At 47.8% G+C, this 14,286-nt stretch overlaps 1 protein-coding gene across 4 annotated transcripts in view; it reads left to right on the forward strand.

Annotated features, from left to right (window-relative positions):
- Retreg1 (reticulophagy regulator 1) overlaps window positions 1-14,286 on the forward strand; it is a 123,561-nt gene that overhangs the window by 107,981 nt on the left and 1,294 nt on the right. For 3 of the 4 annotated variants that reach the window (XM_004644743.2, XM_023704935.1, XM_023704934.1), the window contains 5 exons: window positions 4,992-5,118; window positions 7,780-7,864; window positions 9,976-10,113; window positions 12,046-12,110; window positions 12,333-12,459. In XM_004644743.2, coding sequence (XP_004644800.1) covers window positions 4,992-5,118; window positions 7,780-7,864; window positions 9,976-10,113; window positions 12,046-12,110; window positions 12,333-12,459 — 542 coding nt within the window. The remainder of the gene's footprint in view (window positions 1-4,991; window positions 5,119-7,779; window positions 7,865-9,975; window positions 10,114-12,045; window positions 12,111-12,332; window positions 12,460-14,286) is intronic. The other variant, XM_023704936.1, reaches the window with a different exon arrangement.

The following is a 14,286-nucleotide window of genomic DNA, read 5'->3' on the forward strand; positions in this document are numbered from 1 at the left end:
GTCCCTGATGCCTTGCCAAGCTTGTTCTAAGTAGGTGCTTTAGACCACTGAGCCATCTCTCCAGCCCCGTTTATCTTTTTTAAAAATGTATTTAGTACAGGGTCTTACTACACAGATCAGACTCATAGTGATCCTCCTGTTTTCAGCCTCCCCAGTGCTGGGATTACAGGTGCGTGCCACCACGGCCAGTCTCAGTCACCGTCTCAGTGCCCTCCTCCAATGGGGGCAGTGGTACGGCATGTGGTGCTGGGTATCCAACCCCGGTCCCTGCGCTTTGTCCAAGCAGGCGCTTTAGTCTGCTGAGCTATCTGTCTACCCCAGGTGTTTATATCTTTTAACCTTTAGGTCTTTGATCCACTAGATTTTAGTTTAATACATGAGGAGAGGTGGATTCAGTCTTCTGCATGTGAATGTCAGTTCGCCCAGTCCCACTGGGTAATGAGGCTGTCTTTCCTCCGGGTGTGTTTGGTCTCTCTGCCAAAGCTCATGTGGCTGAGGGTGGGCACTGCAGTGCATTTTGTATTGGTTGGGTCGCATGTTGACTTCCCTTCCACGCCAAGGCCATGGAAGGGCAGCCACACGTGGTGGAAGGGATGTTTCCAGAACCCTGTCTGGTACCACAGGAGGTCTTCCTTTAGCTGTGTTTCTCAGACAAGGCTCTCTAGGAAATCCTAGCATCTCACTCTGGAGCAACTCTGTGTGTGTGTAGGGACATCACCTGTATAAAACACCAATCTGCCACCAAGCCTGGGTCTTAGTTTCCACTGAGTTTTGATCCTGCACACATAGTACTCGGCTTTCCTGGAAAGGGTTGGTCCCGTCACGCGAGTGGCGCGTGCCATCACACCTTATCCCTCTCTAGGAAGGAGCATGAGGAGCGTGACATGTTCCTACTCACTTGCGCTACGACGTGCTCTTTTCAAAGGAGGCCACTGAGTTTATTCATCATAGGACGTGAACACGCGTGTTCACATGTATTCTCTTCAGGGAACAGAACTGTGTTGGAATTGGAGCCTCAGTCTTGGGTCTTGGCTCTGCTCCAAACTGAGAAAGTGTGCATGGGTTTCAAGGTGTTTATCTATAAAATAAGGGATTTGGAAAAGTTGACATTAAACGTTCTCTCGTGTCCAAAGGAAATGACTCTGTGGTTCACAAACTGAATAGCGGTGACATAAGCTAGTGCAAGGCTCTAGAAATGTGTTCTCGAATTCTGTCTCAGTTGCTTGTCTCTCGTTGCTGGGACAAAGTACCCAACACCCCAAATCAAGGAGGAAAGGTTTATTTAGCTCACAGTTAGTGGAAGCTTCAGGCCATACTCAGCTGGCTCCAAGGCAGAGTGGCGTGTGGCAGAGGACAGCAGTTCATGGCAGTGGAAAACAGCGGAGAGCAAGGGAGGAGCCGCCTGCTCACAAGCCTCTCCCTTAATTTTTTTAAAAATGGATTTAGTACACAGTCTAACTACGTAGATCGGACTCGTAGTGATTCTTCTGTTTTCAGCCTCCCAGCGCTGGGATTCTAGGCATGTACCACCACGCCCAGTCTCAATCACCCGGTCAGTGTGCCCCAGGAATGGAGCCTGGGAATCAAACCCTGGCCACTGTGCCCTGCCTAAGCAGATGCTGTAGTCTGCCTAGCTATCTGGCTGGCACCCTTTCCTTAATTTGTATGCAGATTATCTGCCCCAGGGTGGGTGTAGCTCTCATACTCGAAATCCCAGCACTAGATTATGAATTGATCACAAACTCTAGAAGCTGCCCCATGACTGCATGAGGCTTTGGGGGGACACCCAGACACAAACCACAGCACTGTGGTGTTCAGAAACAATCTCTGGGCCATTTTAAACTATTTTTAGGGTTGGGGAGATAGCTCTGTGGTCTAAGCACCTGCCTGGCAAGCACAAGGACCTGGTTAGATCCCTGGCACCACATGTCATACCGGCCCTGGAACCCGGCGCACTGTGCTGTCCACCGAAACTGGGCGTGGTGGTGCATCCCTGTAATCCCAGCACTGAGGAGGCCGAGACGCTGTGCCAAATAAATAAGTAAATACATAAATAAATAAATTTTAAAATGTAAACTTTTTAAACTGCCAGGGAACAATTTTGGAGTGTCCTTGTCTCATTTAAAGTGCTAAGTGATAACTCGTCTTTGAATTCAGTTTTCTTTTTGAAAATAAATGTTTCTGTTAAATTTTATTTAGTAAAGTCTGAAGATTTATTTTTACTTCCAACATTTATTAGTCCTTCCAAAAGCCATTTGGTTAGATAACATTTTCAAGTCGTGGACAATGAATTACTCATTTCTGTTTGGGATCATAACAATTCAAAGTCCAGTGAGAATCATTGGTTATGTTAAGATAAATGTAACCATGGAATTTATTTGTTCCAGAATAATTCCAGATCATTGGGGTTTATTGTTCCAAATGACCTGAGACTTTCTCAAAGCAAAGAAATGTCATGTAACTGCTGCCAAACAGCTCTGGTCAGTAGTCACAAGCTGCGCACCCACCTGTTCTTCCCAGCAAGTGGTAGTGTCTGTGGACACACAACTAGGAGAAGTGGTTCAGGTATTTGAGCTTTCTAAATGTTTGACATAGGGGCTGTGGAGATAGCTCAGTGGTCTAAGCGCCTGCCTAGGCAAACATAGGGACCGGAGTTCGATCCCAGGCACCACATGCCCTGCTGGCCCTGCCCCCCGGGTGCACTGAGCCGGCCGTTGAGTCTGGGAGTGGTGGTGCATGCCTGTAATGCCAGTGCTGAGGAGGCTGAAAACAGCAGGATCACTCAGAGTCTGAGCTGCATAGTGAGACTGGGTACCGAATACATAAAATTTATTTAAAAAAAAAGTTTGGCACATGTAGTATAATGTACGAAGGGAACTTGGCACATTTTTATTGAATGAGTAAGTTAATGGGTAAATGATTCCCACTGTGGAAAAGGACAAGACCTTTAGATGCAGAAGAGAATCTCTAGGTATTTCCCTGTGACCCGTATGAAGCACCCTAAGCTACGTGAATTCTCTCCTCGACATTATCCCTACAGTGGTGACTGAGGATTTGCCTCCTCTGCAGTTTTAGGTAATTTCCTTACATAGAAAAATATGTAAACAAATGTGACATTATTTCTGAATCATGCATTCTAAAGGGAGTATCCGGCCAAAGTTGCAGCATGTACCATGTTTTCAAAACTGATTTTCAGGCCTGGAGGTGTAGTGCAGTGGTAGGGCACTTGCCTGGTGTGCGTGAGACCTAGCATTTAAGGCTCGGCCTTGACAAAATATTAGTGAGATAAAAATGGTTTTTCATGGGTCTAGACAATAGAAAAGTTATTTTTATTTATTTTAAAAACATATATATATATTTGACTGTATGGCTGTGGCCTTTTTTTTTTTTTTTTGCGGAACCGGGGATTGAACTCAGGCCCATGCACTTGCCAGGGAAGCGCTTATTCCACTGAACCATCTCCCCGGCCCCTAGAAAAGTTATTTTTACTTCACACATAAATGAAGTGGGAAAGCTGGTGACATTTGTTTGGATGTGTCACGTGAAAGAAATGTCTGCCTTCGTGCAGGGGTCGAGCGAGTGGTGCAAAGAGCAGCTCAGAGCTGTCCAGCTGGAAGGGGGACTGGGCTTCTCGGGCGTCCTCCTGGCCGGGCAGTGCATGGCCTGGGTGCAGCCCCTCCAGACCCCTGTGCTGGGTGTGCCACTGACCTTTTAGGCCGAGAGGGTCACGGAGGAGGCCTGCGCCTTTCCTGGCTGCCCTTGTGGGACTGCTCCTGCTCCGCCGGTGGCGTCCAGCTCTGCAGTGGTTGCCCTGGGCTGTGGTCGGGACACGGTGCCTGGCAGGAGCCCGCTGGACAGCGACACAGAGCTAGAGGGGCTTGATGAGGGCTTGAGGACAGCTTGCTGCTGATAGTAGAGTGCAAGGCGGGGATGCGCAGGTGAGTGTTTATTCATGAAATGAAAAGCCTGAGTTACGTGGGGAAGTCAGAGCTCCTTCCCGTAAGATGGCCCGCGCGGCAGCCTGAGGAGCAGGGAGGTGGTCTGTGTAGTCGCTGGCAGGTGGCGTTGCTTACCCCACCTGGAGCAGCTCCTTTCCTGGTTTTCTCTTAATCACTTTGGTGCTTCAGTGACCCATCCCACCCACCATGATTTTGAGCTGAACTTAAAATCACACTAGCAGCGCTTTCGTTGGCTTTGTGTGTCACCGCTGCTATAGCTCCTGGCACCTCCTCCAAAGTAGGGACAGGGACACACATCCTGCCTGGCCTGTGCATCACAATTAACACATTCCAGATGATGCTTGGGAACAGGCGCCCTAGAAAAAGCCAGGCTGCTGTGAGATCCACTTGAGATTAGCCATGTTTTAGAGAGTCGACCGGTCACTAGAGCTCTCAGAAGTACAAGTATGTTGTTGGTGTGTATTATGATAACTATTATATGCTCAGTCCTGTTTTCTTTAGAAGGTTGGTGGCTTCCCAGACCAGGTGGTTTAAAGTTTCTAGTAAGTCCTGTAAGTGTCCTTGCTGCAGGCCAAGTGCAGGGTTGGGGTCCTCCCCCATCCCCTGAACTGTTTCTGTCTTTTTCCCCTTGCCGCGTTGGGACAGAGTGGGGCGGCGCTTTCCACCCTCCATCCCGAGGTCTCCACGTCTGCGGTGCATGGCTTTATCCAGAATGGTAATGGCGACTGTGAATGCACTCCAGATTGGAGTTGGCAAACGACGTGTTCGAGATGCTGTCTCAGAGCCACGGCGGTGCCCTCCACTGGGTTTCCTTCATTGCGATCGGGTGCCCGATGGTATGGTGTCACTGCTCTTGATGTGCGGGCTCCATGGGGCAGCAGCTGGAGGACTGCACCTCTGTGTTTGCGGGGACGTGCAGGATTCCCAGAGCGAGGCCCACAGTAGATGCTGACTTCGTACATGTTTGCTGAAGCCGTGACTCTTGAGAGACTTGTCTGCATTATTGTGTTATTTCTCTTTTTCTCTCCTCAGCTGGGAAGTTATCAATTCCACACCAGATGAGAGACCCAGACTCAGCCATTGCATTGCAGACTCGTGGGTGAGCTTCAGCATATTTCTTCAAGAAATGTCTCTTTTTAAACAGCAGAGTCCCGGGAAGGTAAGTTTCCTCAGAAAGAAGCGTGGTTCTGAATGTGCCACACCCTTGGGGACAGACGGGCTGTCCTCTTTCATCGGCTTGTCAGTTCTCCAACTCTTGACAGCACTAGTGAAGCCTGTGTTCTAAAAGCTGGGGTTAGCCGGCCTTAGAAATGTTGGCATGTGAGCACCAGAGAGCCTTTAGCCTCGTGTGTGGAAATCGAATTAGGTTTATGGTTTTTTTTTTTTTGGTGGAACCAAGGATTGAACTCAGCCCCTGCACTTGCTAGGCAAGTGCTTTTTCTACTGAGCCATTTCCCTGGCTCCAGGTTTATGTTTTATGCGTGTTTATTTGGGCTATTAATCAGAATGAATGGTGCTTGTCTTAATAGCCAAGCTGAGGGTTGGCAAGATAGCTCAGTGGTTTAAGTACCTGCTTAGGCACGTGCAAGGACCGGAGTTTGATCCCTAGTGCCACACTGCCACACTGGTCCCTCTCCCGGGCATGCTGAGCAGACCGTTGAGACTGGCTGTGGTGGTGCACACCTGTAACCCTGGCACTGGGGAGGCTGAAACAGAAGCACTACGAGTCTGCGCTGCATAGCAAGACCCTGTACTAAGTAAATAAATAAACGAGTTTTTTAAATTGTTTTAAAAAAGAATGGGAATTTTTCCACTTAAGGAGAGAACCCACGGCGGGTTGGGGGTCTTCTGCTGTTGCGAGGGCTACCTGGAGAAGTGTGACACTGGCTGTGTGCACTCGGGCAGCCGTCACTATGGCTGCATGAGGCGCAGAAGCCCCCACAGACCTTGTCTGTTGCATCACCACCCTCACGGTCGCCTGGCCCAGCTCACGGACTGCGCCTGGCGCTCTCCCTGCCTCCGAGGACAGACGTGTGTGGGGGACAGATGCCACTGCGACCTGAGTGACACAGCCCAGCGTTGCTGTTGCTTGTCTTCTGGGCTCAGCGCAGCTTCACAGGGTGCGATGGCCTCTGGCCCTGGGTGGGACGCCGGAAGGTCAGCACTTTCAGCCCTGGCACTCTCATGGCTTCGGTAGCGTTAAATAATAGAAGTATGCTTGGAAACATTCTGAGCATATGAAGTGGCATTGCGTTTGGCTGATTTACTTTAATCACAGGAGATAGGTTTTATAATAGATCTCCACATGACAGGTATGTTAGCGAGCTTTCCCAGGGCTGGGGTAAAATACCCCAAGCCCACAACTTGAAGGATTTAGGCTCACAGTTCAGTGGGTTCACTCCATGGTGAGCGGAGTCCGAGGCAGAAAGCTGGAAGGGGTTGGCAGGGGACAGGCACTCATATCATGGCCCCCAGGTGGCAGAGGGAGAAGGGAGGAGCCAGGACAAGAACACATCCTTGCAGGTCACACCCCTAAGTCCCACCCTTCCAACCAGCATCCTCCTCCAAGTGAGACTCAGAGGACATTTTACTTCTACAGCACGGAGGAGGCTATTTTACTGAAGTGATTAAACCTAGTTTGGGAGCTTCTAAACTCCAGCTTCCTCGCTGGGTTGCCTCGCTGCATCCCAAGTTGGCTAGCTGAAGGTGAAGATGCTTCAAGAGCTGGGGGCTAATAAATCCCTTTCCAACACTTAGCTGTAGACATCACCATGCTCTGAGTGGCCATCGTTCCTCCATCTCTGTGGCTTTACTGCTTCCACTCGTTTCTGGAATTCCAGTCTTCCAGCGGCACTTGATACCTCACGTAGAACTCTTCATTTTGTTCTGCAAGTTCATCTATTGTGCTCTATTAGTTAACTTTTTAACCCCATGCCAAATAAAGTTCACCTGAAATTAAGACTCTTTCCCTTAATCAGCTGTTGTGGAGAGGTACGTGTTCCTTCTTCTTGTGGCTTTTTCAAAATCCCTTAGTGAATTTTCCTTGCTTGTTTTTGGTGTACTCTTACTACCTCTCTGTAAAGACAGAAAGAAAGACTTGGACTGAAATGTAAAAATTAAGCAAAGACTTTAAGGGGAAGGTTTTTCTGTCTTAATCCAAGTTTCTAATGGGCAGCAGAAAAATTTTTGTGGATTGTTTTTAGATTTCTTAAAGCAACTAAGATTTTTCAGGGAAAAGGAAAATAATAAAATTTCACTGTAAGAGTTTCATTTCATCTGCAGTTGGTTAGCAGGTGGTCAAGAAATGGGTGGCTATTGTTAGAAAGGAGGATAGTAATGGCTGTAGGTTGATCCCAGGAGGTTCCTGCTGTGCAGATAGCACTAGATTTGTAAGATGCCTCAAATTTCTCTAACATGGCTTGCTGTCAGTGTGAGTGTCCATAGCCTTACGGTGGTAGTTTGCAGGTTCAGGCTGGATTATGTCAGGTGGCATTGCTCTTATTAAATGACACCGAGGAAGAGCTTCCTGTGAACACTGTTAGGCTCCAGATCTCCTGCACTTGGCAGTAATTGAGCCACTAATGGGAGTCATTATTTTCAGTCACAGGAACTGGCTCCTCTGCCTCTGAAAGGACTATTTCCAAGTGTTAAAGTGAACTAAGGCCTGTTGAATGTCCCCAAGTGAGTGCAAAGAGTGCTGTTTGGAGTGCGCTTGCCATAATCCATTGGCCTTGTATAAACAAACAACAGTGTATGAATTTTGAGCCATAAATGTCTTTCAGTGGCACATAACTGTCCATCTTGTTTTTGTTACTTGCAGTTTTGTCTCCTGGTCTGCAGCGTGTGCACATTTTTTACCGTCTTGGGAAGTTACATTCCTGGGGTTATACTCAGCTATCTATTGTGTAAGTATGGTGGAATATTTGACTGACTTCTATGATGCAAGTGTCATTATTCTGTGGCCAACAGACTTTCTGTAGTTTGGAAGAAGAGGCCTGAGTTCTTCATGACAAGTTGATAATTTCTTAATCTCTTGCTGTACAAAGTTTCTCTTTTTTCCTAGAGACATGTTGGGAAGATATGAAAAAGGCAGATTAAAAGTGAATACTTTTATTTTAAATTATGACAGTAAAATTATAAGTAAGCTCTATTTGTGAGTGCCCTCCATACATATACCTATGTGTTTGCCTTTCTGCATGTTCTACAGTGCAGTGAGGTATCATTGTACATATTTCCACCAGAAGGGCTAAAATTAAAACTACTGGCCAGAGGAAGTATTAGGCGGAATATAGCGCAAGTGGGATTCTCACACGGTGTTGGCGGGGAGGCAGCTACTGTATGACCAGATCATCCCACAGAGAAGTCTCTACCTAAGAGGACTGGAAACGCATCTCCAGTGACAAGACACAGATGTTCATAGCAAAGCTATTTGGAATAGCATGAGGCCTAATGCAGTCCATATGGCAGCAGCAGATGCACGGGTGAGCAAGCTGGTACATCCAGACTGTGGATTAGTACCGAGCACTAAACACGGATGCACGCAGCTCTGGGCTGAAGCACAAAGCAGTGTGGCTGAGCGGAAGAAGCTATGTAAGGAGTTGCCTGCTGTAGTTCTATTTGGATGTGATTCTAGGAAATTCAGAGTTCTGCTTAGTAACTGAACAGACCAGTGGTTGCCTGGTGCCAGGCTCAGAGGAGACAGGAGAGCCAGGACCCAGCTGTAAAGACTTAATGAGGGGCTGGAGAGATGGCTCAGTGGTCTAAAGCACCTACTTAGAACAAGCTTGGCAAAGTACAGGGACCACGGTTCGATCCCCCAGCACCACATGCCAGCCAGCTGCGCCCCCTGGTGGGCTGAGCTGGCCACACAAACACACACACACACACACACACACACACACACACACACACACTGTTAAAAAAAAAATTTTAAAAAAAGACTTAATGAGACCATGATGTGGGGGTGCGCGTGCGTGTGCGTGTGTGTATGCATGCATGTGTGCTCAGGTTAGTAAATACTCTGCCCCCGGGGGTGGTGTTTTGGTTATATGCATATGTCAAAATTTATTATATATCAACTATAAGTCAAAAGATGCCATTATAAAGTGTAGGTCTTCTGCCTTTCCTGGAAAGTAGGTCTGACACTGCTCCTTTTTTTTTTTTTTTGGTACCACGAATCGAACTTGGGACCTTGTGCTTGCCAGGCAGGTGCTTATGCCATTGAGCTGTTTCCCTGGCCCAACACTGCTACTTTTTGATGAGGCAGGCATCCTAACTAACTCATTCACATAAAGATTCTTAGGTTTTGCAATTCCTATCTTAGAAGGGGATGGGAGACATCTCTGAACAGCGACAAGGACAGAAATGCTGGGTGATGAGAGGTGATCTTTATCTCACTTTGGGCTCCTAACACTTGACACAAATGGCGCAGAGTGGGGCTCAAATCAAGTCTTCCAGCTCGAACTCACCCAAAGCACCAGCCTCTGGATCTGCACTATTCAGGAGGTAAGGAAGAAAAGCTCAGGGAGGAGCGGTAGGAGCCGGGCGCTTTGCAGGTGGTTTGAGTTCACCTCCTGTAGCAGACCAGCTTCAAGCAATAATATAACCCATACCACTCGGGGCGGACAGCGATGAGAGCAGGCTTCCGCCACACAGGAAGAAGTCACATAATAAACAGCGGGAGGTTCTAGTCCGGGACAGTTGTCTGGGACACAGATAAGCTTCCTGAAAGTTTTCAGAGTGAAAGGGTTGTAGGGAGAAAGGTGATCTAATTGCAAAGGGAAAAGCAGTGTCTGTTAGCCTGGGTGTGTGTGTGTGTGTGTGTGTGTGTGTGTGTGGTATGAAGTAAAACATGTTTTCACTACAGGGGAAGAACAGAAATTAGAAACTTATTTCACAGAAGCATTTTCCTTTAAAAACAAAAAAACTACCACTTTTCAATAAAGAAAATTTAACATTCTGTGAAATAGTAAAAAAGAGTGATGTTTCACCTGTACTCTTCATTCTTATGTTTCAGTACTGTTTGCATTTTTATGCCCACTGTTTAAATGCAATGATATCGGACAGAAGATATACAGCAAAATCAAGTCAGTTCTGTTGAAACTAGATTTTGGAATTGGAGACTATATTAATCAGAAGAAACGTGAGAGAGCTGGTAAGTAAAGTTTGAATCTCAGCATCTGCATGATACGTGACATCAGCGGTCTGGTGTGAGGTGGTTGCCAGAGTTTAGGGCAGAAGCGCTAGCTCTGGATGTCCCGATGGACTGGGCCTGGCTGCCCGTCCCATAATGCCGCTGTGGAGCCAGCAGTGGTGAAGGGCAGGAAAGGGGCTTTGAGCAGCGAGGCCTGGCAGGAAGCACCACGCCAGGGGCTCAAGCTGTGTCTTTGAGGGAGGGACAGACTCGCAGGGGCTTAAGGAAGGGGGATCAAAGGCGAAGCTGAAGGTTTGCACAGCTGCCTCTGCCCAGCAGTCCCATACGTCTGTCTGCCCGCTTGGTCAGCCGGCACCTCAGGGCTCATCCTCTGAAGGCCTGGGAGAAGCCTGAGGGCTGCTTTTTTTTCCTTCTGCTGCTGGGCGGCTCCATTCCCACCTAGGCATTGTTCCTGCCTGGGGCGACTCAGTGAGGCTGTGCCCCTCCCTGCCTCTGGGGTGGATTCTAAGTTTAGGATTTGAAACTCCTAAACTTGCTCCAGAGAGCTTGGAACTGCATATTGTAAAAGCTGGCCACTAGATGTCCCTGTGAGTCCTGAAAATGCTTTAGTTACCTTATCTCAGCCTCTCTTTTTGGGGGGTGGGGGTGGCTATGGTACTGGGGATTGAATGCAGGGCCTTTGCACTGGGATGGATGGATGGATGGATGGATGGATGGATGGATGGAGACCGTGCCTCCCCAAACTGTTAAATTGCTCAGGTGGGGCTCGAACTCGTGACCTTCCCACCTGAGCCTCCCAGTGTGCTGAATTAGGAGCGCGCACTCCGTACTTGGCTGGTGTTCTTGGCCTGAAAGGGGGCTGAAGACGCTAGGCAGCTTGAAGGCTGCTAGATGTTGCACTGCAGACACTGCGGAGACGTCAGCATCCTGGACTTGGAAGCATGAGCCCTGCCCGCGGCGTGGGCAGCTTGGGGCGTCCGGAGGCGTCCTGCTTGTCCTGCTGTTGCTTACACCTTGCACCCCTGCCGGCCCAGCCCTGGTCCTTATGCTGGGGGGGGGGGCATGAGAACGTTCTAGGGCTCTTTTAGCTTCTAAATAGAATTACAGGACCCCCCCCCCATATGAATAGGGGCTTTTGCTCTTTTCTCAAACATAATTACATAAATGGACTTTTAAATTCCATTTTTTAAAGGAGGAAGGCGTTACCAGCTACGTATTCTGCCATGTCTGAGTTTCATTTCAGCTGGTCTGTTGTACTGCAGATAACATGCTAGCAGTAGGGATGTGTGTGGGAGCTGTGTGAGAAGAGGCTCAAATAGCCAGAGAAGGAAAACCAACGGGATCATTCTGACGTTTCACCTTGGCCCATGACCTACAGGCCCCCAGCCCAGAGTGCGTCAGAATCACTGGAGGACTTAACAGAGCAGTCTGTGGGCTCCCCCATCTCTGATGCCCTCAAGTGAGGGACCTGAGAACTTGCATTCCTAAGAGGCCCCCGGCTGCAGCTGCTGCTGTCGCCCCCAGGAACCACTAAAGGGGACCTTTGCCTTTGGCAATCAAGCGTCTTGCAGTATATGGGGCTTCTTAAGGCCTGCACTCACACAAGGTTCCTTATATGCAAGCATTTTTCTTCTATACTGGGTACTGAACCCAGGGCCTTCGCACCAAGCTATGTCCCTGGCCCTTTCTACAAATTTATTTTGAGACAGGGTCTCACTAAGTTGCCCAAGTTGAACTTGGTGATCCTCCCGTCTCAGCTTCCTAGAATGCTGGGACGACAGGCATGTGCCGCCACTCTCCTCTTGTGGAGGTACTTAACTGTTGGGAGGCACTGACGGACAGGGGATTGTGGGTAAGACTATATAATAAAGTAAATACAACATGTCTAAGTGTGCCAGGACTCTGAAAGCTTCCCAATTTTTTTCTCAACAGAAGCAGACAAAGAAAAAAGTCACAAAGATGACAGTGAATTAGACTTTTCTGCTCTTTGTCCTAAGGTATTTTTGTTTAGTTCTCAATTTGTTTCTGTGGTTTGATTGTACCTTCATTTATATGAACCAAAGCTGGATGATTTTCTTAATAGATTCAGTCATCTGAACAACCTCAAAGGAAAATACTCATTTGTTTTTATGATTATGACTTTTGGGGCATTAGTGTAGACTTCTCAGAAAAATTTCCTCTGTGGTTTAAAATGTGCCACTGTATTTATATTAACCCAGATTAGCCTTACGGTTGCTGCCAAAGAGTTATCGGTGTCTGACACGGACGTCTCAGAAGTGTCCTGGACTGATAATGGGACCTTCAACCTTTCCGAAGGCTACACTCCACAGACGGATACTTCCGACGGTATGCTAGTCTTTCTAGATAAAGTTATTTTTGTTATTGAGTATATGAAAAACATGTCTGTTGGCCAGTAAATAAATAGTAATTTGGTATACAGTGCAATGAATCTTTGGCTGTAACAATGAAGTACTGTTCTTACTGCAGCATGCGTGGGACTTGAAAACACGATGCTGCGCAAAAGAAGCTAGACAGAAAGGTGCACACTGCGTGATTTCCTTTAATATGAAACGTCCAGATAAAGGGGCCGGGGAGATGGCTCAGTAGAATAAGCGCTTGCCTGGCAAGCACAAGGGATTGAGTTCAATCACTGGTTCTGCAAAAAACAAAACCAAAAAACAAAAAAAAGTATCCAGATAAAGCAAGTGCACACAGACAGACGCATAGCGTGGTGGCTCCTGAGGACTGAGGGAGGCAGGGAGTGGCACCTGTCCATTGGCTTCCTTTTCTTTTGGGAATACAGAAAGGTTCTGGAATTGGCAGTGATGGTTGTATGGTCGCGTGAATATACTAAAGCCCCTTTAATCATACACTTTTAAAAAGCATGAGAAAAAAATTCTTAATCATCTCCAAATATGCCTTATTTTGAAAATAAAATATTTAAAACTAAAATAAATTACTTTCTGCAATGTCTAGAAGCATGGCTGGTAGCAGTAATGGGGCAAGAGAAAGAGAAAGCCCATCCTGTATGGTCAGACCTTGTCTTCGTTGAACGAGCTGCAGGTGTGGAGGGCAGGTTCTGCGGGGTCCAAAGCCCACCCCAGCCTTTCATATTTGTTTTCAAAATTAAGTAAGCGCCTTCGTTTTTCACAATAGGTTAAATACAACTTAGAGTCCATCGTTCTTTAGCGCGCTTTTGTAAATCCCACCGATACTGTAAATTGAGCCAAGGCGCGCACAGAGACTTACCCTTTGCCAGTCTCACTGGATAATTTCAGATGGTCCCAGCCGCATAGTGAACGTAGGAGATTACTGCAGAAGGGAGCGAGCAGCCTGCTTTATACTGACCGTGTGCAGGAAGGTGGGGAGACTGTGCAGTGTTTGCAGGCAAATGGGTCTGGAGGCCTGGGGAGCCAAGCGCTGCATGGCCCTGTGTCCTCGAGTGACTTGGGGAGCCAAGCGCGCACGCGCGCACGGGGACGTCCATTCCTGCTGTGTGGACTTTGGACGGCTGCACCCGAGCGAGCGCACGCTGGGCCTGCCGAGACAGCGGACTTCTGCGCATCCCACAGCAGATGCGTGCAGCAGGAAGGAGCCTGTCTGTAAGGCTGTCCACCAGAACGGAAGATTTCAAGTCACTGTTGCAGTTAGCTAGCATATGAAAAGATGTTCCATCCAATCAGTGTGCTTCTTACCCTGACACTGCTTGCAGGTGTCCTTCATGTTGGTGTGCTGTTTCAGTGACATTTCTAAAGAGACTCAAATGTTTTCAGGAGCTTTCGGGTTGAACTAATATGAGGGCCAATCGCTTCTTTTCATTGCTTTAAACAAACATAGGTTATAGATCCACTAATAGATCTCCATGTGTGGGAATCTTTTTTTTCTTTTCTTTTAAAGAACCTTTTCCCCCCTCCTCTGTGATGTGTTTATTTATTTATTGTGGTATCGGGGATTGAACTCGGGACCTTCTGCTGGCCAGGCAAGTGCTTATGCCATTGAGCTCTATCCCGGCCCTGTGTGTGAATTCTAAGGCAGAATAAACTATTTATTCTTTGAGGTACCAGAATCTGCAAATGGGGCTGGTGAGATGGCTCAGTGGTCTAAAGCACCTACTTAGAACAAGCTTAGCAAAGCACAGGGACCGCGGTTCAATCCCCCAGCACCACATGCCAG

Source organism: Octodon degus, unplaced genomic scaffold, assembly GCF_000260255.1.
Source record: "Octodon degus isolate 3935 unplaced genomic scaffold, OctDeg1.0 scaffold00207, whole genome shotgun sequence".
Classification (NCBI taxonomy): domain Eukaryota; kingdom Metazoa; phylum Chordata; class Mammalia; order Rodentia; family Octodontidae; genus Octodon; species Octodon degus.